The sequence below is a fragment of the Perca flavescens genome, chromosome 19, assembly GCF_004354835.1.
Source record: "Perca flavescens isolate YP-PL-M2 chromosome 19, PFLA_1.0, whole genome shotgun sequence".
NCBI lineage: Eukaryota > Metazoa > Chordata > Actinopteri > Perciformes > Percidae > Perca > Perca flavescens.
The window spans coordinates 28,572,129-28,599,057 of NC_041349.1; the positions used below are offsets into that span (position 1 = coordinate 28,572,129).

The 26,929-nt window shown below is 41.1% G+C and overlaps 1 protein-coding gene across 1 annotated transcript; it reads left to right on the plus strand.

Moving 5' to 3' along the window:
• The first annotated feature begins 13,038 nt into the window (after positions 1 to 13,038).
• serpine1 (serpin peptidase inhibitor, clade E (nexin, plasminogen activator inhibitor type 1), member 1) lies at positions 13,039 to 19,654 on the plus strand. Its single transcript, XM_028564134.1, has 9 exons — positions 13,039 to 13,118; positions 15,156 to 15,394; positions 15,758 to 15,982; positions 16,311 to 16,505; positions 16,619 to 16,817; positions 16,987 to 17,087; positions 17,762 to 17,848; positions 18,059 to 18,142; positions 19,139 to 19,654. Exons 2-9 carry the CDS (start codon positions 15,157 to 15,159, stop codon positions 19,183 to 19,185), a joined length of 1,176 nt encoding a protein of 391 aa, XP_028419935.1. The 5' UTR covers positions 13,039 to 13,118; position 15,156; the 3' UTR covers positions 19,186 to 19,654.
• Positions 19,655 to 26,929: the final 7,275 nt, after the last annotated feature.

Below are 26,929 nucleotides of genomic sequence, written 5' to 3' on the forward strand. Positions count from 1 at the left end.
TACAAAATGATCAATTTGGGAGGGGACTAAAGTTAGCACAGGAGTCCTCTGTTGTATGAAACTGTATGTAAACACACTGATGGTTTCTCACGATAGTCCAAAAGTTTGTTATTTTATTCCGAGAAACATTCTTGTGGAAAAAAATGTCAGTTTTTTGAAAGAAATTATTTGTTGACGTATTTCTTAAAATGTATTTAAATCTTAGAATCTTTATATAAAATAACAAAGTGTAAACTGCACTTCATTGCCAAATTCCCTGAAAAATACAGATGACATAACATCTGGATTAGATAAAGAAAGAGGTTTAATTCTCAAAGTATAGGCCTACTGGAGCACACGGAGGACTTTATTAGAGGATCAGAGTCATAACATCTGTGTCCTCGATCAGCCCGGTCTGACAGCTGGAGCCTGGACGGTTATCAGTGCGCATGGCTTCTGCTGAGTCTATCGTCTAATCATGTCCATTTGTGTAACACTGTTATGAGCCACTGGGAGCCACAACAGCAGCTGTGCTGTGGTGAAGCTTTAAGATGGAGATCAGGAGAGACTAGGAGTGAGAGATGACATCTAAAAACACCAAACCGGGGAATATCTTTTGGGAGAATGCTGCTAATCCAAGGGCTTTTAACTTTGTCCGACGGACAATATGCATACGTGTGCGCATATACAAATAGTTTGACTCTTTGAAAGACGTTTAATTCATTCAATATGGGTGTATGTTATGTATGGATTGTAATGCACTTCCTTGCAAGATCAATATATTTATGAACTTTATTCCAAGGGCCAATATTGCCTGTGCCAAGAGGAGACAAGTGAGGCAAGTTTGTGATATGAACATCTAAACAAAGTGCTGTATCAATTACAGCAGGGGTGTCCAACTTATTTTAGTTCATGGGCCCAAATTTGATCTCAAGTGAGCCAGACCACTCCAGAAAGATCAGAAACGTTATCTGCCACAGAGTTTCTTGTCAGCTTGACGTTGGCAAACGCAAGTTACTTCTGCTACAACAGCGTTCTAAGGCCATCGTAGATAAAAGTAAATAATGTAACGCACCCGGGAGAGAGGGGTAATATTCATATTACAGTTTTTAAATTCAGAATTTCTAGGATTAAAGTTGTACATTTACAGAATAAAAAATTTGGATGTCTCTAAGATTAAAGTGTTACATTTGGAATTATTAAAAAACGGTGCCCGGAAGTAGAGACTAAGGCTGTCTATTAAACTTCCTGTATCCTTGTGGTTGGGGTTAGATCATTAGGTGAGGGATCGGGTTGGGGGGGGGTCAACGAATGATTGTTGTCAGTGGAAAGTTTTCTTAATTTAATAACATGAATGTATTTGTGTGTTTTGCTTGTGCAAACCAACACACAGCCAAGCCCATGGTGCCAAACGGCAACAGACTTCAGACTAGTTGTTATGTCTTTTTGCAAGACACTTATCAAAGTTATGGGTGATGAGGGTGCCTGTCAACACTGACTCATGGTCCCTCATGATTGGTGCATATGGGCTCAAAAAAGACTGAGTCATTCTCTTTTGCAGGTAGGAAGGAAGGGGCGGGGGCTAAGTCAGGACTTGACATGTAAACTTGATGTGCAAACAAATATATATATATATATATATATTATATATATATACATATATTTAAATTATTTCTACTCTAATGTGCAGATGGTCCTCGCCACAAAAATGGCCATATAGGTCCATTGTGCGAGCTGCTTATAACGACCCATATTTGTTTGTTGTTAGGCGGGAACAAATGAGAAGGTAAGGTACAACGTCACCTAACTAAGGTGTAAGAGGCCCAAAATCTGCGTAGGGAGGTAGGTTGGGTGATGGATGGGTCAAACAAACACAGGACTTTCACCCAGGAAACCGGTGTTAGTGTCTTATGTGAAACGTAAAGTCAACGGTGACGGAAACACATATCCCCTGCTCCATAAATCTACGCCTATGCACCAGGCCATGCAAGGAAACACTGGGTGGTTCCAGGCAAAACCCAGATTGGTGCCAAACAGAGTCCAGTGTGTTATCTTTGAAATTACTGCCGAGGCTTATCTAGACTTCTGACGGTTACGGTGTTGGAGGGCAGGTATGTGACGTGTTCCAGACTCTTTGTGTTGTGTCTGGTTTAATGGAGGGTCAGCAGCAGGAACTGGTCAGGTTATGTAACCTGTGTTTGGATTAATGCAAGTGTGTGCATGAATGCAGTGTGCCAATCTTCTGTCTGCACATTCGGTCTGGTTCACGGTAACCTCACCCACCTTACTCACTCCAACCACATGCAAGTTAACTCAGGCCAAACAGTAAAAAAAAAAAAAAGCTTCCATTCCTTTTCCTTTCAACTCCTACTTTGTGGTTCGCCATTAGAGACCATAGTGTGTATCCTGTTGCTTACACAATGCATGATTCTGTTCAGAGCAATGGAAAGATTGTGTAACAAAGTTGTCGTTTTTTTTAAAATCAAGAACACAGAGCAAAGTAATATAGCAGAAAAATGATTTGGTTTTGATGGCATCTCAATTAGCCAACAGGTTCACTTTCAATTGAAAGTGACAAACCAAGCATTTGGAAACTCTTGCCACACAGTGGGCTGTTGAGGTTTACCCAGCGGCATGAATAATGCTACACTGTGCTCAAGTCAGTCCTGCTCATGGAGAATACCAAGAATGACAAATATGATTATCAAGAAGGAATGTGTCAATTAGACAAATTCTTTTTTTGTGAGGTGATGCATTTACTCGTCACAGCAGCAGCAGTAGCTTTTCCCATCATGTTTGTGTTGTTATCAACACCAGAGCCCACCATTTAACTTCCCCTTTTCCTTTGTATAGGGGCTTTTTTTTTTTTTTTCATGATATCTGTGTTCCGTTGGAGTTACCAGAAGTTGCCGTTTACGCTGCATTTTACTTCTACCGTGCTTAGTTTACAGCAGTGATCCTTTACTGAAGTATAAGTAACCAAGTAATTAAGTATTAAGTATGTAAGTATCATCAGGAAAATGTACTTAAAAGTGAAAGTGCTCAATGCAGAAATATCCTCCCATTGTTAGAAAGTGTAAAGGATCCAATCAGTTGTGTGTTTAATAGTCTAATCATCTCAGCTGGACTTGCAGGCCATTATATTGATGTGTGCAACAATAAGTAACTAGTAACTACAGCTGTCAGATTAATATAGTGGAGTAAAATTTACAATATTTCTCTCTGAAATGTACCTGAAATTTGTACTAAAGTACGGTACTTGAGTAAATGTACTTAGTGACATCCCACCACTGTTAGTTAATACAGTTATTAAGGGTGTCACGATTTCAACTCTGAATTGAAAATTGATCGAAATGAGCTCTGGATTTTAATTATCGAAATCTAAAGCCGGATCGGCAATTCCCACATTTTAAACAAATTATTTCAATTTGACTTTATTGGCCTTAGCGTGTGGTATATTCCAAAAGAAATTTGGCGGTTAGATCACACTTGATATACCATGTCGCCCATATTTTTAAAGGAGAATTTGAAAATGTGAATGACGGTTGTCAGGGCATAAAACCTATGATCTCTTGATCTTCACGAATCAAGAATTGAGAGTCTAACAATGGCATAGCCATAATAGTGATGGATATGTGAAAGAATGTTATGTATTTATGCCTGATTTCATGTGGAAGTTGTTGATAGATGCAGAAAAACCATCACCTCGTACAAAAGATGGCTTCTCGGGATGTAACACTTTTGCCTGAATATGGTCCAGTACCGAAACGTTGCCTACTATTAAACGTTTTCTTTGCATTTTTTGACCTGCTTGTCCCCCTCCGACGCACCTGTCTCACTTTATAGATGTGCAAAGTATTTTTCTGTACTATAGAAACCCGGGGATGAAAAAAAAAAGTTTTGGGTATAAAGAAATCTTATTTTTAAAGTGTAAAAGCCCTTAAAATGTAAAAACATTTCAGTTAGCTACACCTTAATTTGTACTTTAAAAAAAGAACTACATTTTCCAATTAAGACGCCAATTTGAGGTTAATTGATGGACAAATGAAAGGATTGATGCAGGGTATATAAGAAGATTTGAATGGTTGATCTCCACAGTGTAATGCCTCACCTACCACCTCACTACAATGACTTGTTTTCCAACATACCACAGTCTCAAGAATGTCCAAAACAAATAAGATAACCTTTATTCTCAGTCTCTTCTGGGATGTCAGGAAGGGTGACTATCTTTGTCCCTTGATTCACTTCCTGTTTTTAATCCCATGAGGCATGTCCTGTTGTCCGATGTGACATGACAAAACCTGACTTAACCGGGCTGTCCCTGTTTCTTCCTCCTTGTACAGTACATACATGGGGGTTCTACAGTTACCACAGAGTTGTACACACACCTCTCTGGCACCTCGCAACGGGACACGTCAGAGCTTCTTTATGCTGACTGGGGCTTCAAACCATGAGGAGGCACTCCAAATATTGCAGACATATTTTGTGTCCCATTTGTTTTAGTTTTTTTTAATAAAAAACTGACTTATTTTAACTTACGTAAATCAAAGCATTCTCATGAATGGGTTCGTAAGATTAGTTATGCATACTAAAATGTATGATATCGTAGGAAAACTAGGAGGACACCGGCAGTTGCTTGCTGTTTAAGCCACTCCAGAGCCAAATGCAGAAGAGGAGACAAGCAGCCTTTCCCCAATACCAAATTTGCACCTCCTCGACTCCTTGATCCTCCGGCTTGTAACCCCGGAAATCATTCTCAGCGCGCCATGTTGAAGGACATCCCAATTCCTAAAATGTACATGGAGGAGCATAAATTGGGGAGCGAGGAGGAGCCTCGGAAGAGCTATAATCGAGGATCAGGGCTCAGGAGGCAGTAGGAAGAGTTTTTAACTTACAGTCAAGAAGGCTGAAAAGTCTAAAGGGCCCTTTAGGAATTCACAACACAAATTCAGTGGAAGGTAACGGACATCCGGCCGAAAAGAGTGAAATCTGGCGAGGTGGTTTGTTTTTTTGAGCAAGGTGCCGCTGTCGGAGGAGTCGAAACACGGCGCGTCTTAATAACCAGACTGCACTCTGTAGTGGGCTGCGTGATAGAGAACAGGCTGCAAGAATACATAAATACATAAATAAATAAATGAAAAGAGTGGGCTGCGAGTGCAGGCAGCCTAGGGACAGCATCAATGATATATTCCAATTGTTTTCAACACAGTACCATGACTAAACGCCGGCCCACGCGACCAAAAACAGACTGGCCCACAGGTTCTCCCGATTAGCCAATTAGATTGGGCGGGTAGGATGGCTCATTGAGGGACTATTATAAGACCTAGAATTAATATTAAAGGAACATGCCGACTTATTGGGAATTTAGCTTATTCACCGTAACCCCCAGAGTTAGACAAGTCGATACATACCCTTCTCATCTCTGTGCGTGCTGTAACGCTGTCTGATGGTTCCAGTATTAGCTTAGCCCAGCACAGATCCTGCAGGTTACTGGTTCCAACTAGCCTACTGCTCCCAATTGTGACAAAAGTGACAAAATAACACCAACATGTTCCTATTTACATGTTGGGATTTGTAGTCACAGCGTGTACAAAAAACAACGTAACATGAGACACAGCCATCTTCTAACAGTAAACAAACTGGGAACTATATTCTCAGACAGGCTTGCTGCGAGCATATCACTCCGCCCAAGTACTATATTCTTCCGCCTGAGAATATAGTTCCCGTTTTGTTTACTGTTAGAAGATGGCTGTGTCTCATGTTACGTTGTTTTTTGTGCACGCTGTGACTCTACAAATCACAACATGTAAATAGGAACATGTTGGCATTATTTTGTCACGTATTCGGAGCAGTAGGATTACTGGAACCATTCACCTGCATGTTCTGTGCTGGCCTGATGCCGCTGGAGCCGTCAGACAGCATTACAGCACGCACGGAGATGAGAAGGGTATGTATGGACTTGGGGGTTACGGTGAATAAGCTAAATTCCCAATAAGTCGGCGTGTTCCTTTAATGAAGAGTGTGGTGTAGACCTGCTCTATAGGAAAAATGCCCAGAGATAATTTGTGATGCCAGATGACTCACACTAATGAAACTGACTTGACTTGATCAGAAAGCTTTGTAAAAAAGGGGAGGTTTGTTCTGAGAATTATGACATTTAAAAAATAAAAGTGACTTAGCGAAGCAGAGCTAGTATTGTGCATAGCTGCTGTCAGTGTGGAAGGCATATGTAAGCTCTAGGGCAGTGGTCTTCAACAGGGGGCCCAGGACCCCTAGGGGGTCCTCAGAATCACTGCGGGGGGGGCCCTCAAAGTTATTGTTTGAAAGTTTTTTCACAAATTAAAATGTCTTAACATGAATACAACATATAAAAGCAAGTATAAATCCCCACTGATGAAAGGCTTACTGGCCTATAGGTAAAGTAGTCACTAAGGCATCCAAAGATCCAGTTCATCCTTAGGATTTACTGGGCCACATGTATGTTTAACATTAAAACATGATTTATAAAATCATGCCAACAATTATTATTTGAATAGCTTAGTATTCTATGCAAAAGAAATATTTATAAAGGCTTTAGGCCGTCCTACACGTTATTGTAGGCCCAGTTTATTATGCAACTTCATTTTATACAATATATGTAGTAAGGGGGTCCCTGCTCCGTGTTTCTTTCAGTTAAGGGGTCCTTGGTTAAAAAAATGTTGAAGACCCCTGATCTAGGGAGGTCCCGGGACATTACTGTGTGTTTTGAAAAAAGCGTCAAAAACATCGAAAAAAAACGAGACAAAAACGGTGAAAGAAGCGTCAAAAACCTCTGAAAAACACAAGAAAAAAGCGGAAAAAACGTCAAAAGGTGACACACTTCAAAAATGCGACAAAAACATCGAAAAAAGCGACATAAACATCGAAAAAAATTGTCGAAAAAAAGCAACAAAAACATCCAGCCCCCCTATTCCCCACCGTAGGTTACACCTATGATGCTATCCCAAAATGTAAAGAAGTAAAGAAAAGGGCAGTGAGCACATGGAGCAAAATAAGAGCAGAAGATAGATCTGAAAATAGCTTACTGAAAATAAACACTGAAACAAACAGAAGACTTAACAATGGGAGAGTGTCTCCTCAGACCGGTCTGAACTGGTGAGTTTCGATCTGGATCAGCTCCTAGATCTTGTATTGCAGCAATATCTTCCTGCTGACTTTTTTATTTATTTTTTTATTTTAAACTACAGGCTACTAATGACTATCCATCCACAGGACTCTGTTCCGTGCCAGACAGCCGTGACCTCTGGGTCAACAGGTCAGCCAGTGAATCAGGGAATTCCCTCTCCTCTTACTTAATTCACGGCCATTTCCTTCCTCTTTCTCCTGTGCAACGTGCGTGGGTAGGCTTCATCCTTTTTTTTTTTTTTTTTTTGTATTACACTTAAAGAAATACACAAAACTGTTTCAATATTTCAATATAGTGCAGATCACCATAGGCAGCCATGTGCCACTACTACTACTAACCATAATTATTATCAAACAACAGCAACGATAATGGTCTATAATAGGAATCGTGCTCTACGCTGTATTCTAAAACAACATAGAAAAATGCTGTATCAGAATCTTTCCAGCTATTCACTCTGAAACTACCGGTAATCCCTCCCCCTCACCCCTCCCCCCCATGCCAACCCACTTAAAAAATCCTGGAATCGCCCCTGACACGAACACCTGTTTCCTGGGTAAAAGTCTTGTGTTTTCCTTTTTATAAAGTCATTAGTTACAATGTATGAACATATGAAAAGAAGTCACTAACAACAGCTAGTTTACCCCTTTGTGATTTAATGACTACCAAGTGTGTGTGTGTGTCAGTGTGTGATGCCGTGTGTTGTCTTGGCAACAGTCGATTCCCATGTTTCCTGAAGCCCCCGCAGAGAACTGGGTGGGTGGTGGTACACTCCAAGTTTCCACTCACAGCCGTATATGGAATGAACCAAAAATCCTCATAAATTGTGGTAGGGTTATGTCATGTTAACAGTAAAGACGTGTTGATGCCTCTGTATATTTTTGGCAACACGGTGTAAACAGACAGCAGGATCAGATGTGCAGTAAGTGGGGAAACAAAGGTCTCCATAAATGACTCATGAGGCCATGGGCCCATCCCATCACGGCCGTTGTTCTCTCATCTGTGTTCACGCGCTTGCATGTTTTAGGTTATTTAGTGGGAAATACTTCTCTTTAATCTTGATAATAAATGAGCCGCACTGTGTGTGATTTAACGAGGCAATTAAAGTGCATTACACTCAAACCCAGCCACCAAAACACAGAACTAAAGCCGCCTATTTACGCTGCCTTCCATGCAAGACAGTGTAAGTGGGCCTATAAATGTCCCTCACAGACACTCTTGTCTTGGCATAAAGAAAAGATAAAAGGCAGAAGACAGTGACATCAGGGCAGTCTAGTTCCTAAACCTTCCATCTCCGTTTATTGCCTGGGTTTGTCTATTCTTTGGCGTTATATTAACACAGCAGGTGTGTCGCTCTGCTAAACTATGCACACACTGTAAACATTTGATGCAAATTTAAAGCTAAAATCTCAGTATCTTACTGCTTCAATGTTATACAGGGTCATACTGTAAATGACAATGCATTCTGGGAGAAGATAACATTACAGAGCTATCTGCAAATGTCACAGATTACAGGTGTTTACTGTCAGTGAAGTCCCAAATCGGCAACAATCAAACAATGCTCCATCCAACTCAGAATCTCCAGAAATAATATTCATATTGGCGTATTTCACTAGCCTCGTGAGAGCTTCCTGATCTGGCAAGCTCCAGTTTTCCACTCGCAGATCAGTCACACATCTTGAGATAGAGAAAATTTGGAGCCGTTCACCAAACGACCGGGCCAATCAGCGTTGGTTTTAAGGTGGGTTGGGTGGTGATAGACAGATGGTTTATCCAATCAGCTAACCAGTATTTTCAGCCACCGGTAGCCCTAATTCTGTTAGCTGCTCGCTAATGCTTTTTTCTCTTGGATCCTTCTTTTGAAATATGGACCAGGAACCTGAAATGGTGTCTTTTATTCCTAAATTCTCGTTACACAAACGGCAAATCTACTTTACCGACATGTTGCTTGCATGCTGAGCTAACGAGCTATGCTTTGCCTGCAGCAGCAGGGGCACTGGTTGTATTTTCATTGATCTGATTGGTTGATTTGGCCCGTCTATCACCAACATAGGTGGTAATAGACAGATGGTTTATCCAATTAGCTAACCAGTATTTTTGCCCCTTCCCAAAAGTTCTCCAACGGTAAGTTCCCAGATGGATATGCCGAGCAAATGCAAAGCAATCCATCTGGCGGAGTCAGGTTAGTATTTCACACCTTAAGCATTATGTTTGTTTCCAACGTTTATGTAAGAAGAATTGTGTTCTTTGTGTAGCAAGGCAGAAATGAAGGGTGTGGAGGTTCAGGGTGGTGTCATCACAATCTAACTGTTTTTTTTTACCATGACCATGACAAATAAAACCCCAAAACTGTTTTCATGGATAGATGCTGTACCACTAGAGGGGAAGTTAGAAAACATGTCTGTTTGTAATGTGGGTGACCAAGCCCCACCCTTATGGCTTAGTGTGAGTGCCATGGCTAAACACTGGATACAGCTTCTGGATACATTAGTTTGTTCTTTTTTTTTTTCACTGTCAAAAATTAGACATCAAGCACGCCATAGCTGAAACATCAGATCCAAGAAGCTCTTCTCGGCTTTGCTTTTCAACTCACAAGAGAAAAAGTGGCTTTAATTAGGATTTCTGTGGGTCTCCCAGAGGCCTCGTTCCACATTTGGAGAACGTGTGTAATTCCCAGTCTCGGTCCTGTCTACCAGATGCCTGGTGAGTAGTGGGATAAGGAATGCTGGAAGCCATGACCAAATTTGGTGTTTTGATTTGTCACCCCCCTTTCATTAATCCAGGAATTGGAAAAAGTGCTGGTCAAGAAGTGGGCATATTGTGGAATTGAGTAAAACACTGAGTAAGTTTACATGCACATTTTATTTTAAGATTTTTGCCCTTATTCTGAAAAAGATGATATTCCGACTAAGCTGTTTACATAACTAATGAAAGAGAATATTCCACTAATATTCCCGTTTACGTGTAGCCGTGCAAAATATACATAAAAATATAAATAAAAACCTGTTGATATCCAAGTCTTTGATAATGTTTAAAGTAGCTGAGTTTCTCCTTCTTATCGGGTACGCAGCCTCGCAAACTGTCGGCTGGTTGGTTTGTGTACAGCAACCATAGCAACGCACAGAGCTGACTGTAAGCCAAGAGGCTGTAAACTGGGCGTAAACTGCTGTAAAACCTCCCCATTGAGACCAAGAGGGTAAGGAAGCATCCGGAAAGCGTACCTCCTATGGGGAGATTCTGAGGCTAACAAGCCATCACCTTCTGCTAGCATTCCATTGACTCCCATTCATTTTGGCGTCACTTTGACAGAGAATAACTTTACATCTGAAGTGTTTAAAGACTCTATTTGTCCATTGTTTATTTCTAAAGAAACACAACAATATATAAAAGGCTCCATTACCTTGTATCTCACGTTATGGCCCCATAGCAGACGTTTTTGTAAAAATAGGCTCACGTTTGTGTCATGACCACACGACTTTCTGTCGCATAGTAGAGGAATTACCGTACAGGAGAAGCTCGCAGGCAATCGGTGGGACGTGGCGGCATACAGTCAAGGGAGAAGCCCATAGAGAGTCCATGAAAAGCATCGGAACAAAATATTTCAGCAATGTTTTGATGGATTGGAAATACTTTGGTATGTGGCAAGTGAATTCATATGAAGTAATGTTTATCCACGATCCACTTTAGCCACAAGATTGAATGATTGAGATTTCTCTTGGCACAGCTACCAGAAGACTTCCAACTTTTAGACAGGTTGCTCACGTCACACCTATGTAGTCAAGCTCAGTTTGAGGCTGCGCAGTAACGCTCAGCCATCACCGGAAAAGTGACTTCACTGGTCTCCGTCGAAGTCTATGGCGTCGCTGTGTCCATTTCTTTCACGGTTTATTTTTATCATTGAGACGCATATTCCGAATGCGCTGTACACATGTCCAAAGAATGCCTCTAAAACCCGAATAATACCAGAATATCCCACATGTCTTAATCAGAAAATGCTATATTCAGAAAAAGGCCTTATTTGGAATATCAAACCAAAATGTGCTGTTTACATGAACTTTATCAAATTCGGAATATTGTCATATTTGGAATAATAGTGGACTATTGGTGTGCATGTAAACGTAGTCAATGATCCTGCAGAGATTAGGGATGTCTATAGCAAATGGTATGGCAGGTGCCAGGACTATAGCTGTTCAAGCAACACCCCCCACATGTTCTGCACCCATAGATAAAATAAAATGAAATAATAAAAAATACAAAAAGATCAGTATGATGAATTCCATCACTGACAGAATGCCTGGGTGGTACTTGTTTTGTTTTTTTCCCAAAAGATTCCAGTTAGGACAAGGGATGCAGACGTTCATCGATCACAAGATGGTTATCATTTGAACATATTTTACATTACACGCATTCCTGTGTGTTGTCTTCAGGCGTGAAATTTGACCCGGTTTTCAAAATGTCTATATCAGAAATCTGGGTGTCTTTTAAATTTGGATGATTCCATACGTTGCACTTTGCAAGTACAACAAAAGATAGGATCTTTACTTTCATTGACTTTTGGGTGTTTTAAAAATAAGAAATTAATAATAAGAAATGTTTCAAAACCAGACTGAACATTGACATTTACCCTTCTGTAATTATCCATCCTTTAATATGAGTCTAAAGAATTAATAATTTCTGCTTTTTTAACTCAAGAATTAGGTATAATTTCCTATAAATGAGTTATAACTGACCATGAATTCCAAAAATGAGTGTAAAACTGGTAATAAATGGTGTTGATAAATGGTAGTAAAAAGCAGTGTTAAAAAAAGAGCCAAAAACATTAAAAAAAAGAGACAAAGGTGTCAATAAAACAGACGAAAACGTAAGAAAAAGTGTTGACTTTTCAGGACGACAACTACATGGTCGAATGGAAGACACACAAGGTTTATAACATTCTACAACCCCCTTATTTCATTTGACAGAAAAATACACTATTTTCTTGTACTGTTTAAAAATTGCAAATACACTCTTCTAAATGTGGCCTAATTTTGATCAGAAATCAGAATCATAGATTTTGCATCCTAAATACACTGATGATGCGGAGTAATCCAAAGGTACAGGAGCAACAAGTACTTTTTTTTTTTTATTTCAATGTTCCTGCTGATGGCAATTGCATGAACATGAATGTCCCGAATGCTTTCCAAGTCTGTATCGTCTTCATTATTGTTGTGCAACATGAGGTTAAAAAAAAAAAGTGTAAAAAAGATAGTGTACTTGCATCAGATATGTTTCCCAAAACATGACATGAATGTGAATCTGATCAGATGGAGGGTCACTGTCACTTCTCAGAAACTGGCGTGTTGTGTCTGATTGGTAGGTCAACTATCGTTCGCTGGACCAAAGTGTTAGAAGAACTTAAGACTAAATCTCACACATTCTGAACTAATAATCACACAACGTTGGTTTGTTTCAATATTATAAAATACTTATATTATTTACTATTGCAACCCTTTCCTCTACAGGCTGATAGACAATTTCTTCAGGGGAAACACAAGCTGTGCTTCCTGCACATGCCAGAGTGGTGTGTGTGTGTGTGTGTGTGTGTGTGTGTGTTTGAATGAGACAGGGAAAACAGTTAAGTGACTTTCCATATGCTCTGTCATGCTTTGGGAAGAGACAGACAGACAGAGAAGAGAGTGAGAGGGAGGGAGGGAGGGAGGGAGGGAGGGAGAGTGGATGTGTGTGTTCATGAAAAGGAAGCCTGTCCAGACAGTGTCAGATGACATCATCCTCTCTAATAACTTCTGTGTGTGTGTGTGTGTGTGTGTGTGTGTGTGTGTGTGCGCGTAGGTGGGGGGCGCGGCTTCAGACCATGCAGCACTATACACACTATAAATAAAGGAACTCATTCAGCCATTCAGACACAAGCAGCAGCAGCAGACTGAAGCTGAAACAACAGAGACTTGCTCAACTACATCGGACACATTTCAACCAAAAGGTAAGTAACTTCAACTGGACGTAACATTTGGGGTTTTTGGAATTATATTTATACATCTAATATGAACTTACTGGCAAATGATTTTTTTTTGTGGTGCAATGCAAAACCACAGGGAATATAATCAATGTCAGTTTTCCATCAAGAGAAACAAGGTCAACATTATTATTATTATCTTAAAATTTGATCCAATGTGTTCCTGTTGTACTGTTACAGCAATATGGTATAGCAAAAACACAAGGAATAACAGGGTTGTCTGAACATTTGCAAATTTGCAAAAGTACAAACCTGTTTAGATATTTGGAGATTTTGAATATACAGCATTGAAAGAGTTATTTACAACCATAGCCAGGGTTTTAAAAGTATTGTGGTCATCTTGCACGGTATAGCCTAAAATAACGGCATAGATTTCTAGAAAGGGTGCTGAGGATTTATCATTATGCACATTCTGTGTTTTGGGCCTCGGGCCGTTCTGTAGTTTGGGAAATCAAGCAGCGATGCAGCAGTAACGTTGTGGAAACAAAGCTCCTTGGGCAGAAATGTATAAAGAACGGCAGGTTTAGTTTCAAAACACTTCCAGATGGTTCTCTCTACAAGACTAAAGTTATTTGCGTGCTTACTGTCGATGTGAGCCGAGCTCCCGGCGGTGTACGCCCAGTCTCAAATACCACTCCAGCATTAAACACTTGAAAAAAAAGTACGTTTAGAACATATTAAAAATTTGCGATTAATCGCAAAATAACTGGACAATCATGCGATTAATCGCAATTAAACATTTCAATTGACAGCCCTATTTTATACCCATAAATGACTTTTTTGGGGACATTTTAGGCCTTTAATTGACAGGACATCTGAAGACAGGAAAGGGGAGAGAGAGAGGGGAATGGCATGCAGCAAATGGCCGTGGGTCAGAATGTTTTTTTTTGTTTTTTTTATTTTATACTATATTATTACTAGTATGGAATTCTTGTTGTGCCTTTAAGTATAGCAGTGGTGCAAAGTGACTACGTACCTTTACACTTTTGAGGATACTATAGTTACCTTAACCATGGCCAGTGGCTTCTCTGAGGCTAATGCACAACATGGGAAATCAAGCGGTGTGTAGTTCTCTGTGGTGCTCAGTCAGGCCATGTGTGTTCATAGCTGGATGTGACTGCTAATGCAAACAGAGGCCGAGGTCCCAGCACTGACCTGTGATCAGCAGCAAGTCTATGATGCTGCTGCTGCTACAGAATTAGGAGCTGCTCTGCCCTCAGTACACACCATTGATGTCTGCAGTGGAACACCCATGTTACTGACGCACACATTTTCCAGTTGACACACTGACGTGAATGTATACACATCCAGCATGAGTCACACACGCACACACACCTTCCTACTGTATATTACCAACAGTGGACTACCATTCTACACTGACCTAGTGTGAACCTCTGTTTTTGGTCATTTAAAAATAGCTAAAATGGATAGGAAAATGGAGTCATACACACACACACACACACGGCGTTGAGGTTATCGCAAATTGCAAATTTATAATCTGAATATCTGAGAAGAGTGAATGGTTTCAATTTGAGGCCCACAGTTAAATAGCATAGAAGGATTTATAAACCGATGCAGGCTGAATGTTTGGCTGAAGGATTAACTGTGATTCTGAACTTTCCTAATCAGGTTTGGAATCATTTCCCGTATGATTGCATCTTTGAGGCAACCTGCATTATTTACTAGTTTTATGGAAGCCAAAGAATATCCTTGGCTGCTTTTCTTCTTACATTTTTATTGAACACATCTGCAAGCTGTTAAGACTATCTCTGCAGTGTTGAGCAATTCAACAAACTTAGTGTTCCTTCGAAACAGAAACAAACTGATTCCGAACAGTTTCTTCATCTTTAAAGAGCACATGGGGCAACATGTTTGTCCTGGTGATATCCATTCAACATATTTTCCTCTCCTTTGGGGTTTTTACTTTTAGTTGTCGAAATTCAAGTGTTTGAATACAAACCAACCACGATTAAACTTACACCTATTCTCTTCTTTCTTTCCCAGGATGCTTTGCGTGTCTATTCTCCTGTTGCTGACTCTGAGCAGAGTGGGGCTGGGCTCGCTGCAGGATAAACAGACTGACTTTGGCCTGAAGGTCTTCTCGCAGCTGGCCAAGGACTCTGCGCACGACAACATGGCCTTGTCCCCGTACGGCGTGGCCTCCGTCCTGGCCATGGCTCAGCTCGGTGCGGCAGGAAACACCCGCAAGGCCCTGACTGCTGCCATGGGCTTTTCTCTGCAAGGTGACTTGATATACATAGGCTGGATTCAAATAATTAGGATTAGGAAATGCGATTACCGGGAAACGATCCAAACTGTTCTGTCGATCAACTAAGTGTTCAATCAGCTAATCGTTACGGCTGGATTTGTAGGCCTATATAATGTTGGGTACTTTAATTTATAATAAAATGTCTTTTGTGTGCAAAAATCTTCATTTGTAAAGTAACTAAAGCTGTAACAGATGAATGTAGTGGAGTGAAAAGTACAATATTTCTCTCTGAAATGTAGCGGAGTAGAAGTAGAAAGTGGCATGAAAAGAAAAGATAACTTACTTACTTACTTACGAACCATAAAACAACATCCTTCTCCTCTCGCCTCTCCTGCAGAGCGAGGGATGTCCCGGCAGCAGCGTCTCCTGCAGCGGGACGTGTCCAGTGAGGAGGGGGTGGAGACGGCCAGCGCGGTCATGGTGGAGAGGAAGATGAGCCTGGAGAAGGGATTCCGCAGGGCCCTGGCCAAGGCCTTCCAGACCCACCCTAATCAGGTGGACTTCAGCAAGCCAGAGGAGGCAGTCCGCATCATCAACTCCTGGGTCTCGGACCACACTGCAGGTAAACCTCCCCCCCACCAGCTGGCTGACAGCACGTCGTCTGCACCATTCTCCAAAGGACTCCTCTGCGATTTTGTTTGAAGTGGCCTTTCTGCTTCCAGTTTGTTTTTGCTTTTTCCAACGTTTTAAATTGTTACATTTTTCTTCTACACATTTTCGGTGCTTATTTCTACGTCCCATATTTTCTGATATAAAACAAAAATTGAAAATGGGTCAGTTTGACCCGAAGTCAACACAAGGGTTAAACACTTTGGATTGCATTTTGTTCCGTTTGAAAGGTGCTGTATGAATAAATCTTGATTGATTGATTGATTGATTTTCTGCTGCAGGTGCCATCCCTGAGTTCCTGGCGTCTGGATCTCTGTCTGATGAGACCCGTCTGGTCCTCCTTAACGCCCTTGACTTCAAGGGCCTCTGGAAGGTTCCCTTTGACCCCAAACTGACCCAGGAGAGGATGTTCCACTGTGCCAACGGCAGCAATGTACCCGTGCACATGATGAGACTCACCAACCGCTTCAACTACGGTAGGTTCAACCGATGACTCGGTGCACTTTATCTCAATCTTTGTTCCAAAGATGGCAGACTCTGTGCTACTTGAAAAAAAAAATACATCTGTCTCCTTCTCCTCAATCGACAGGCGAGTTTGTGACTGCCGACGGGGTGGACTATGATGTCATTGAGGTTGCGTACGAGGGAGACTCACTGAGCATGCTCCTGGTATCGCCCTTCGAGCCCGAAGTTCCACTGAGCGCGCTCAGTGCCGATCTGAGCAGCCAGCGGATTAAGCAATGGAGAATGGAGCTGAGGAATGTTAAGCGACAGCTGGCCATGCCCAGGTGAGGGAGACAGGCTCGGACTGTTTGTGGGTAGCTCACATGAAATTATTTAGACAATACTTTCTCATAAACTTAGTGGAGTTTTACAGTCGTTTGTGACATGTTGAATCCTTAAAGGCTTTAAGCAACCGGGGTGAAAACTGAGGATGTGTGTGTGTGTTTTTCGCAGGTTTACCCTGAACTCTGAGGTGGATTTGAAGACTGCTCTGCTTAACTTGGGTCTGGGAGACATGTTCAACCTGGCTACTGCTGACTTCACACGCATCAACAGTAAGTTAACCTCCTATACAGTAGGAAGGAACAGTTAGTTAGGTTGGAACTTTACCAGACCATATGAGCATGTTAAAAACCACAGTGTATAGCTATAACTACATATAGTGTATAGAGAGGCGAAGTCCCTCCCCTTCCGGTGGACCTCATGGGACCTTAATTTGGAAAAAATATGAACGAGAGTCAATGGAGAGATAATAATTATTTTTTGATCCCATTTGAATTGAGACATAGATTACAAATGTGATGTTCTTCAATTAAAAAGATAATTTTTCAACCGAAGAAAGTCTCAGTTTGTCATATGACCACTCAGTTTTGTGTCAAACCGCTCGGTGAACTACATCTCTCGACTCACGCAATTCACGTCACCTAGCTTGTTCAATTTAAACGGGATCAAAATATAATAATTATCTCTCCATTGACTTTCGTTAAGTAGAAAGGCGTGACTTTGGCTCTCTATAGTATAGAGTATGGTGCATGGATGTATTTTATTAGCTAGATACCAGATTCCAAAATGGTGCCCATTCAGGCCAATGGAGTTGCTCCAAAAATACGCCAAAAAACGTTTTTCAACCCTTGAGTTGTCTTCCCGTCAACCATGAACTTTTTTTTTTTTTCGATGCTTTTGACGCTTCGACCTATGTGTCTAATCAGTGTGTGTTTCTGCCCTCCAGCTGATGAGAGGCTGTGTGTGTCGAAGGTTCTGCAGAGAGTGAAGATCGAGGTGAATGAGCAAGGAACCAAGGGAGCAGCAGCAACAGGTAGGCCCAACACTAAATCTCACCCATCCCCCTCCTTTAAGACTTAAGATGATAAGGTTATGCATATATGGTACAAATTCCTAAATACATTTTGTGGTTAATAAAATAACACACAAAAGTGTTGAGAAGTAAAGGCAAAAACCATGAAGGGATCCCACAGCTACACACATTGCAGACTCTGACCTGTTTTTCATTCCTTCCCTCCGTTAGCTGCGGTGATGTTTTCTCGCATGGCGGTGGAGGAGATTACTCTGGACCGACCCTTCCTCTTCCTCATCCAGCACAAACAAACAGGTAACAGTCTTATTACGTTTTATTTTGAAATCCCATTTTTAGCAGTCCAGGGGCACGTTCAATCCCAAAACGGTGTGCACAGTTTTGCTGCGGTTTCCGTGTTGAACAACGTGTTTCCTCAACACGGTGTGAAACAGCTTTGTTTTCTCTCGTTTTGGTGAGTGGGTCTCTCGTTGCCAGACCTTCCTCCACAGCGCTGCGGAGGAGGGTCTGGCTAGCCTATGCAGCATTCCGGGATGAGAGAGAAACGTGCTCTGGTTTATTGGCATTTCTTTAAACCAATCCCAATTGTTTTGGGCGGTGCTAATCCCCGGGCGGAGCCACGGTGCCTCTGCAAAATAACCTCTAGAAGGAACTTGTTTTGGTGGAACATGTGTACGTTCAAAAGTTGCTTTAGTCGTGCGACAGAAAACTCAGATTGGACAGGTAGTCTAGCTAGCTGTCTGGATTTACCCTGCAGAGATCTGAGGAGCAGTTAACCAGAGTCCTCACAAATCCACCGGAGGTTAGAACCGAAAAGAAGGACATGCGGCGGAATCTCCAGCAGCAACGGAGCAGTCCCGGAAGGTGGAAAGTCGTGGATATAGACTACTCGTTTATCGGCTGTGTCACAAGTGTTCTCTATCAAATCCAGACTATCTCTCCACAGAGTAACTGTACATATTCCATATGTATGGGGGACTGACCCACTGGGGCACGTGGCCCATGATCGAGGCATAAAAGGCCCATGTGTGCATGGGTTCACTGATTTACATTGATTGGAACAGTCTCTGGGCGGCCTTGCCCTGGAGAGATAGTCTCTTCACTCAGAGAACCAAGGTTACCGAACGATTACACCAGTAATAAAAAGGCAGAGCACTTGCGCACACCACGTGGCGTTCGACGCACCGACATTTCGGTTTAAAAAAAAAAAAAAAAAAAATGTATTGCTACGTTTTGTCGGGGCTCAACACGTCCCAGGTGTGGTGGGTCTAATGTTTCTCTTCCTGTGTTCAGGTGCTGTTCTGTTCATGGGCCAGTTCAACCAGCCTCAACAACAATAAGACCTGCCTTCATTCCAGTGTGTCTGACTACTGCTGCTCATACTCCACATGATGACCACACACACACACGGAGACCACACCGGACCTACTGTCCAGGCTTCATTTGACTTCTTTTGACTCGACAGACTTATTCACTGAGCGCTTTATATTTATAACGTAGGCTACTTAATATACAAGAAGACTGGGGGGAGGGGCAAAGGGAAACACAGACTTAACATGAGAGATATTGGGAACATGCTTGACTGAGAGTTTATGTTTGCTTTAATTTATTACCCTGAATGTTTGTGGTTGACAAGACAAAGAAATATGAAGGAGTTATTAAGTAATTTACTCTTGTTTGACAAAACAGGCACCAATGCACTGCATACGTACCCAGAACAGATGTATTTTTAATCTATTTTTACATGTCTTTCTAATATCTGTTTTTTTGTTTTCATTGCCTTGTTGTTGCCAAGTTACGTTTGTATTTTTGCTGTATTTATATTTATTAAAATACTTTTGTTTTTACAAACGTGCAGTCTGTGATTTGTGAGGTGTGGAGATCTGTGGTAGGTCAACACTGACCTCTTGTGTTCAAACGTTCAAAAGTCATGACGCTGCAGATTTAAAACAACACGGCCGTGCTTTGCGCACACTAACAGTCCCATTTTGGCACAATCGTCATCAAACTATATGACTATTTATATGATCAATGGGTCAGTTGTTTACATGACTATAGTCATTTTTCATTGCTTTGGCACAAAATGCATTGAGTATGCCTACAACATGGGATCTTTAAGATAGAAATCCTGTAACTAATCAGTTAAAATGCATCAGTAATAGCAATCCAATAATAGAAACTAATGGAACACCAACACTAGGGCCAATTTTGCACAATGAGAGGATCTGAATACTTCAATCACTGCTGTCTCTCCTCACTACGGTGTTGCAACTGCTGGCTGCATTGAACCTAGACAATGTTCAGTGGCGGAGGAAGTAATCCGACGCTTTACTTTAGTAAAAGAACCAATTTCTACAGATAAATAGTGCACTAAAATATGTTTCTGAAAACATTTAAGGAGAGAAATAGGCAATACAGTAACAGAATCTTGATTCATATTTGCTCAGCGCTGCCTAGTTTAACAGTTTAATTGCAGTGCACGCGCGGCCATTGGCACAGCGTTAGAGACTCCTCGGTTCTGATTGGTTGTTTTCCTTCTGCCATTAGGAGCACCAATAGGAGGCAGAGGAACATGTCCCCCCCCTACAGATTATTGGTCTCATGTCATACTGTCAGGATACAGTTTGAATTTTGATTCCATCAACACCAAAGTTGGTATACAGCATTGCAGGACTGAGGCCACATTTACATTGCTACGTTTTGGTAAAAAACAAAATTATATATATATAGCTACGTTTACACCTCGCATTCACACTGCTCTGGCATTAAAGAGCAGAGAAATTTGAAAAGACTTCTGACCCGTTTTGGTTTGGAATCTGCAGGGTTGCGTTGCAGTCTCAACGGCCGCAAACGGAGACCTTTGGCAACACCGACACCAACGTTTTCGCTGCCGGATTGGGTCATGATGACCACGGCAACTACCAGCAGCGGGCGGAGTATACATGCTGGCTGAGATACATATTTCTAATATAAATAAAACGATCAATGAAAATGGCAGCCATCATTAAAAAAAAAAAAAAAAAAACCACAAGCAATGAATTGAAAATAAGTCAAGTTGTTCTTAAGCAAGCCTGCTTAAACTCGATGGAAACCTCTGGGACGAAGACCTGAACATGGGTACCAAGATTCCTTAAAAATCAATACCGGGGGGAGGGAGGTGAAATGGCGCCACTTATTGAAATGCTGCACTGTAACGATGGAACAGGTGTGTGATTGTTGTCACACCTTTCAGCTGAAGTGACTTTGCCGGAAACCCGCAGAATGCCACTTTGACTTCGGCGATTCGGCTGCTTCCTTGTTGGCCGAGAAAGGGTTTGAACCTGGAATTGCCACTTGCCGTTATTTTTATTTTTTTATTTTTTTAATAAGTTACCAACTGTACCTTTAATAATGACTTTAGAATATCTGTTCTTTTCCAAGCTTTGCATTTTAATGTGCATTGCCTGCTGATATGACATATGGTTGCACATGCACACAAGCACAGTTACAAAACATCAGGACACCATTTCATTCAGCTTAAAATGGTTTATTTCTTTATAAAATTACATTCACACACCGAGTCCCTTTAGCCTGCATGACTGAGCTTTTACTTTCCTACACCAGGGCCCCTTGACAGCTGTGTAAACCATGCACTGTCTCGCCCTCTCTTCCTCCAAACAACTTTTGACAAGAGATTTCAAATCAAAATCTTCATTCTCTTTCACAACAACTACTGTATGAACAAGACAACCACCAAATTGATTAAGTCATTGCATATGATGAGCTGATTGACCAAACACAAAAATTCAAACTGGGCATTAAATACAATCTCACCCAATGCAGACAGGAAAAAAAAACAAAAAACATTATTCAACACACTATTCAAAGTCTCTTTGAAGGAGGAAAGGGGCAGCAGAGGTCGGGGTTAATGATAAAACCTTAGGAGGGTGTATGCTCAAATGTGCAGAACTACGTTACGAGGATAATAACGCTTTTAAGAGCCCCTATTATACTCCTTTCAGAGTCATATTTCTACTCCTGGGGTCTACTAGAATAGGTTCACATGCTTTGATGTTCAAACAACATTTTATGTTTCTCATACTGCCCACTGCTGCAGCTCCTCTGTCTGAGCTCCTGGCCCCTCTTCCTGAAAAACCCAGTCTGCTCTGATTGGTCGGCTGGCCCACTCTGCTTTGATTGGTCAACGCAGCACCAATGGACAGCGCATCTGGAAAACTGGGCTGGCTTTGTCAATCAATTACATCACTAATAGAGGATTTTCAAACAGGAATATGGGCGAGGCGTTTCAGACAGTTGAGAAAAATTCTGTGGGAGAGAAAGCTCCATTTGGAGTGAAATGGTTTTTTTGTACTTGATACATCTATTACATACACAAATAACTATTAGACTACTAAAAAGACAGGAAATATTGCCCCGCCCCCAAAAAAAAAAAAAAAAGCATAAAGGGGCTCTTCAAATGTGTTTGTCAGACCGTTAAACATCTGGAAGCCACTTTCTGAAGGCAAAATCAAGGAGACTCTAACTTTCTGGACCAGACTATGGCCAGGTGTGAATGTTACCTCCGTCATTTCACGTGTGGAACACCAGAAATGCCTTCAAAATAGGCACACCATCTGAAAGCGTGAGCCGTTATTGCATCATGACTATAGAAACTAAACTGTTGGAGAGAGATCGGGAAGGTAGCGGGACGCGGCCAGGAGGAGGCTATAACAGGTTTGCTTTTAGACGTGGTCGGACAACATATCTATGTATATTTTTTTTAAAGCTAACTAGGACATTTAGGGCCACAAGAGCAATATATATATTTAAATTCAGAGATTCAAATAAAAAAGTATGAAGAAAGACTTAAAATTAGGATTTCTAACATGTTTATGGAAATACTGAATCTCAGAACTCTTTGCCCCTAATGCTGCTCAGCGCACATCAGCTACAATCCGGTGTCTTTGTTTTGCAGCAGAGTTTCAACATATGGTGCCTCTATCGTGAGCCCTAAACACGGACTGACATTCAGAGTTGAGCGGAGGGAAACCAAGGATTAGTCACTGCTGTGTACGTACAACGGCGCTGTGGCTGAACGGACCCTTTGAGACAGGTTCAGGTTCAATGTCCTGCAGCGTGGTCCTGCCGACGACCCCGACATTTTCTTACGTTTTATTTATTTTACAGGAGGTACGCCTGCACGTAGGTCACATTTGAGGATGTAGTTCTTCTTAGAGAACATAGTTTTGCAGTCCAATGTTTACTCAGAAGTTCTCTTAATAAGCAAGCAACGTGATCAGCAGGTCACATAAGAGCAGAAAACAAAGAAAATGAATTTCCTAGAAATCAGGAGATGTTTATCCAGAACTCCTGACATGACGTTATATAAATGAAAGAAGAAGAAAAAAAATAAATAAAAAACATGCATACATTTTGAGGCAATATAAGGAGGATTTTTCTCTCTAGGATTATTAGAAAATATAACAAGTGACAGCCACGGAAACAATATCTGGAATTAATATTGCGATATAGCTTCAAAGAAAATAGTTTCCAAAAATATCTGTTGCAGCTGAATCAAATGATCATTCATACATTCTTCCTAAGGTAGCACATCACCCAGCCCTATTTTAGATGAAATAGTTTTACAAAAGCACCGACAGTGATACATCGTCCCAGTATCAATAGTAACGTCAAGACAAACAGGTTTTTGTAGAGACAGCCTAGCTCTAATCAACAGTCTATGGGGAGGTAATAGAAAACTTAGGAGGTTGGTAAGAAATAGGATTATATGAATATTTCAGATACATTAATTTCAAGAAAGTTTGCCAAATTTTGAGAACCATAGATAAGACTGCTTGCAATCATTTATTTCCTGAATAGTTTTGAAGGAAGAAATCTGCTCCGCTTTATACGATGGCCATATTCTGAGTGTTTGTACAAACCCAACATCTGATTGCAAAGAAGTTTATAGTAACATACTCGTCCCTGTCCACAGCCTTTTGGAAAGTAAACATGTCATGCATGAGGTCACGCCAGCACACAAACACACTAAGTAAATTCAACATACAGTACCATATTAACCCCAGTGTATTGCAGGCCTGGTGGCCCATCGGGCTTAGGGACCCCCCACAGTTAACATTCATTTACATCAGGTCAATAGTTGCAGTTTGTCAGTTTAATAGTCTGACTTCCAGTACTTGGATCAAGAAAATAGGAAACAAGTTTTGCAAAGTAAGTAGATTACACTTGTCACTTTTCAAGTTGAGTTTTGATTATTTTTTGTAAATTATGGTTACAAATCTTGAAAGCTGATGTGTACGAAAAATGAATTGGATTCAAAGAGTGGAGTCAATTCTGGATTTAGATTCAATAAAATGCTATCAAACCCCAAGCTTACGTGTGAGCATAGCCATAAGAGGCTTGTGCATTCGCTCACAGACACTAACCGATCTGGACTAAGTCAAATGAAGGCAAATTGAGATAGAAAAAATAAATAAAATAAAAAGCATCTTTCCACTTCATCAAGGAAACCGTGTTTATACAGCGCGTTGATGGACCAAACCCCAGTGTTTCCCACAGAGTTAGATTCTATTTGTGGTGGTAGCTGACCCAGGGTAGGAGGGGAGGGGGGGGGTCGCTGCTGAAATTGTACTGCAAATAATTTTATAGAAAATTCTGCAGGTAACAATTCAAAATGTTAAATGTAATGGTATAATGCAGTAAGGGAAGGGGGCTTTCTCAGACTACACTTAAAGTCAGGTTCATTTGATTAGTATGAACAGGGCATAACTGTATCTTTTTCCCAAGGAGCGTGTTTTGCTCCTCAGTTGAAAAATGTAGGAGTGACTTCATTGATTGTGTGGCAGCCGCCACAAATACATCAATGTATGGGAAACACTGCAAACCCTGACCTGAAACCTGAGGTATGGACCCACCGTGACCATGGTGCTAAAGAATACGCTCCAAACTGGTTGCAGGCATTCTAATGTTTAAGAAATGCACTTTGCTTGAAATTTTAAAGCCCAGTCCAGACCAAAGACCTGCCAGTTCACACCAATGCGACGAGACGAGACAGTGTATCATCTCCAATGGAACAACTCTTTGTACTTTTGTTCTAACTTCAGACTTCCAGGCTTTTTGTAGTGGATATAACATTTGTTGGGTCTAAATAGGAATGTGGATAAAGTTAGAGATACTAAGTAGTGCTTGCCACAGCTGCATTTCTAGTGATGAATAGACAAAAACGTTTTATTTATGCAATTCATGATTAATTCTATAGCCGCACCCGCTCTAGCTCGCTCGATAACATACCGTGCCCACGTGCGCTTGTTAAGCCTCCGTCTAAAACTCTGCCGTTTCGACCAGTTGGCAGTTTGTAACATAGAAATAAAATAGATTATGGATCATTTTATTTCTAGAGTTTGTAGCTGACTTGACCAGCTGACTTCTCTATTGGCGGTTGAAACAGGGGACGTCCCTTTTGTTCGAAAACCAGCCTCTGGAGACCCGACCAGCTGAGTCGCAGCGACGCCATCAGCTGGTTTGAGTCGAGCTGAGACGGGAGCCGGTTCGGACCGCCGCAACTTTTCCCTGCGACGTTCCAAAACGGTTTTGTCTCGTCACAAATCTTTGGTCTGACCTGGGCTTAACCAAGTTGAACAAAGCACCACTTGCAGGAACAGCATTCTGCAAGTGGCTGCTCATCTTGCCTAAGATGCCATTTCAAACAGAGATCAAATTTAGATCAACATCAGTAACAACCACACATTCAAAATGATTAAACATTATAAAAGCATGTACCATTGTCTAAAATTCCGTTTATTCTAGTTGCCTTGGAATTTCAGTCCCAACAGTAGTACCAGTCAGCAGTACCAGCAGAACAATGTCAAGTTCCAAACTCACCGCTGAACTCTTCTTTCCCCCCCCACGCTTCGTCTCAGTGGCTGCTTCCTGCTGTCTGGGAGGAAAACTACGTGGCGTGTGACTCTCAGTTGCACTGTGTTAAATTGCATAAGACAGACTTGACATTTCCATCTCGTCTGGTACATCCAGTCCACTTGCGGTACATATGCATGGCTAATATGTAAACGAGACTGTGATGCAAATCTCAAAATGTCTTTGGTTCAATAGTCACAATCCACAATGCAGTCCATCCCCACTGGGCCCGCTGAAAGCTGGGCCAATCACAGATATAAGAATAACTTCCAAACAGTACAACTCTGCCTTTATGAGAAAATTAAAAAAAAATTTAAAATTTAAAACATCAAGTGTAGTTCCAACATTTGTAATAATATACTGAGAGGGCTGTTTTTGACAGCATCTCAGGATTATGTGAACATTTAGAGAGTAGAGCCAGAAAACAAAGGACAATTCTGTTTCGTTACAACCTCTGTCGTCTGCGATAGTCATGGCCTTCAATCCTATTGGTTATGATAACGTAACTGAATACGATAAATAAGACCTAAATAATGATTTACACAAACTAAGCCTACAAAAAAAAAAAAAAAAAAAACTTGGAGAATAACTATTTGAACACAACTTTTGGGGTCATGATTGGAAATATGTTAACTTGGCTCCTGTGTGACACACCCATTATATAGGTATGAACACACTTCAGTGAAGGAACCCACATTCAGTTTGCTTTTCACCTGCACGCTGTGTGCTATTTTCCTCGTTTCATGTTACCACACACATAACCAATAGGAATAATGGCAAATGCTGTTAAAAAAAAAAAAAAAAAAAAAAAAATTGGATTGTATAAACACTGAATTTTACTTTAAAAAGTTGTATTCTAAATTTTTCTGATTGTCACCAAATCTTATGTGCGGAACCAAACCAACAATAAATGTAACTACTATCAAGTATGTGTGTGTGCAGCTAGTTGTGCGTTTCATATACCTCTGAACCGATTTGACCCCGTTCTGTTAAAACAAGTCGGATTTCACAGTGGGGTTAGCAATAACAGTTTATAACAATGCATTACGCTGCTTTTTTGTGCATACAAACAGCGTAGCAACAACACTGTGTGCACGGCTGGTTTAATGAAACACAAATAAGACAGAAGTGCAAATAAAATTATGTTACTACAGCTATCACTACTGTTGA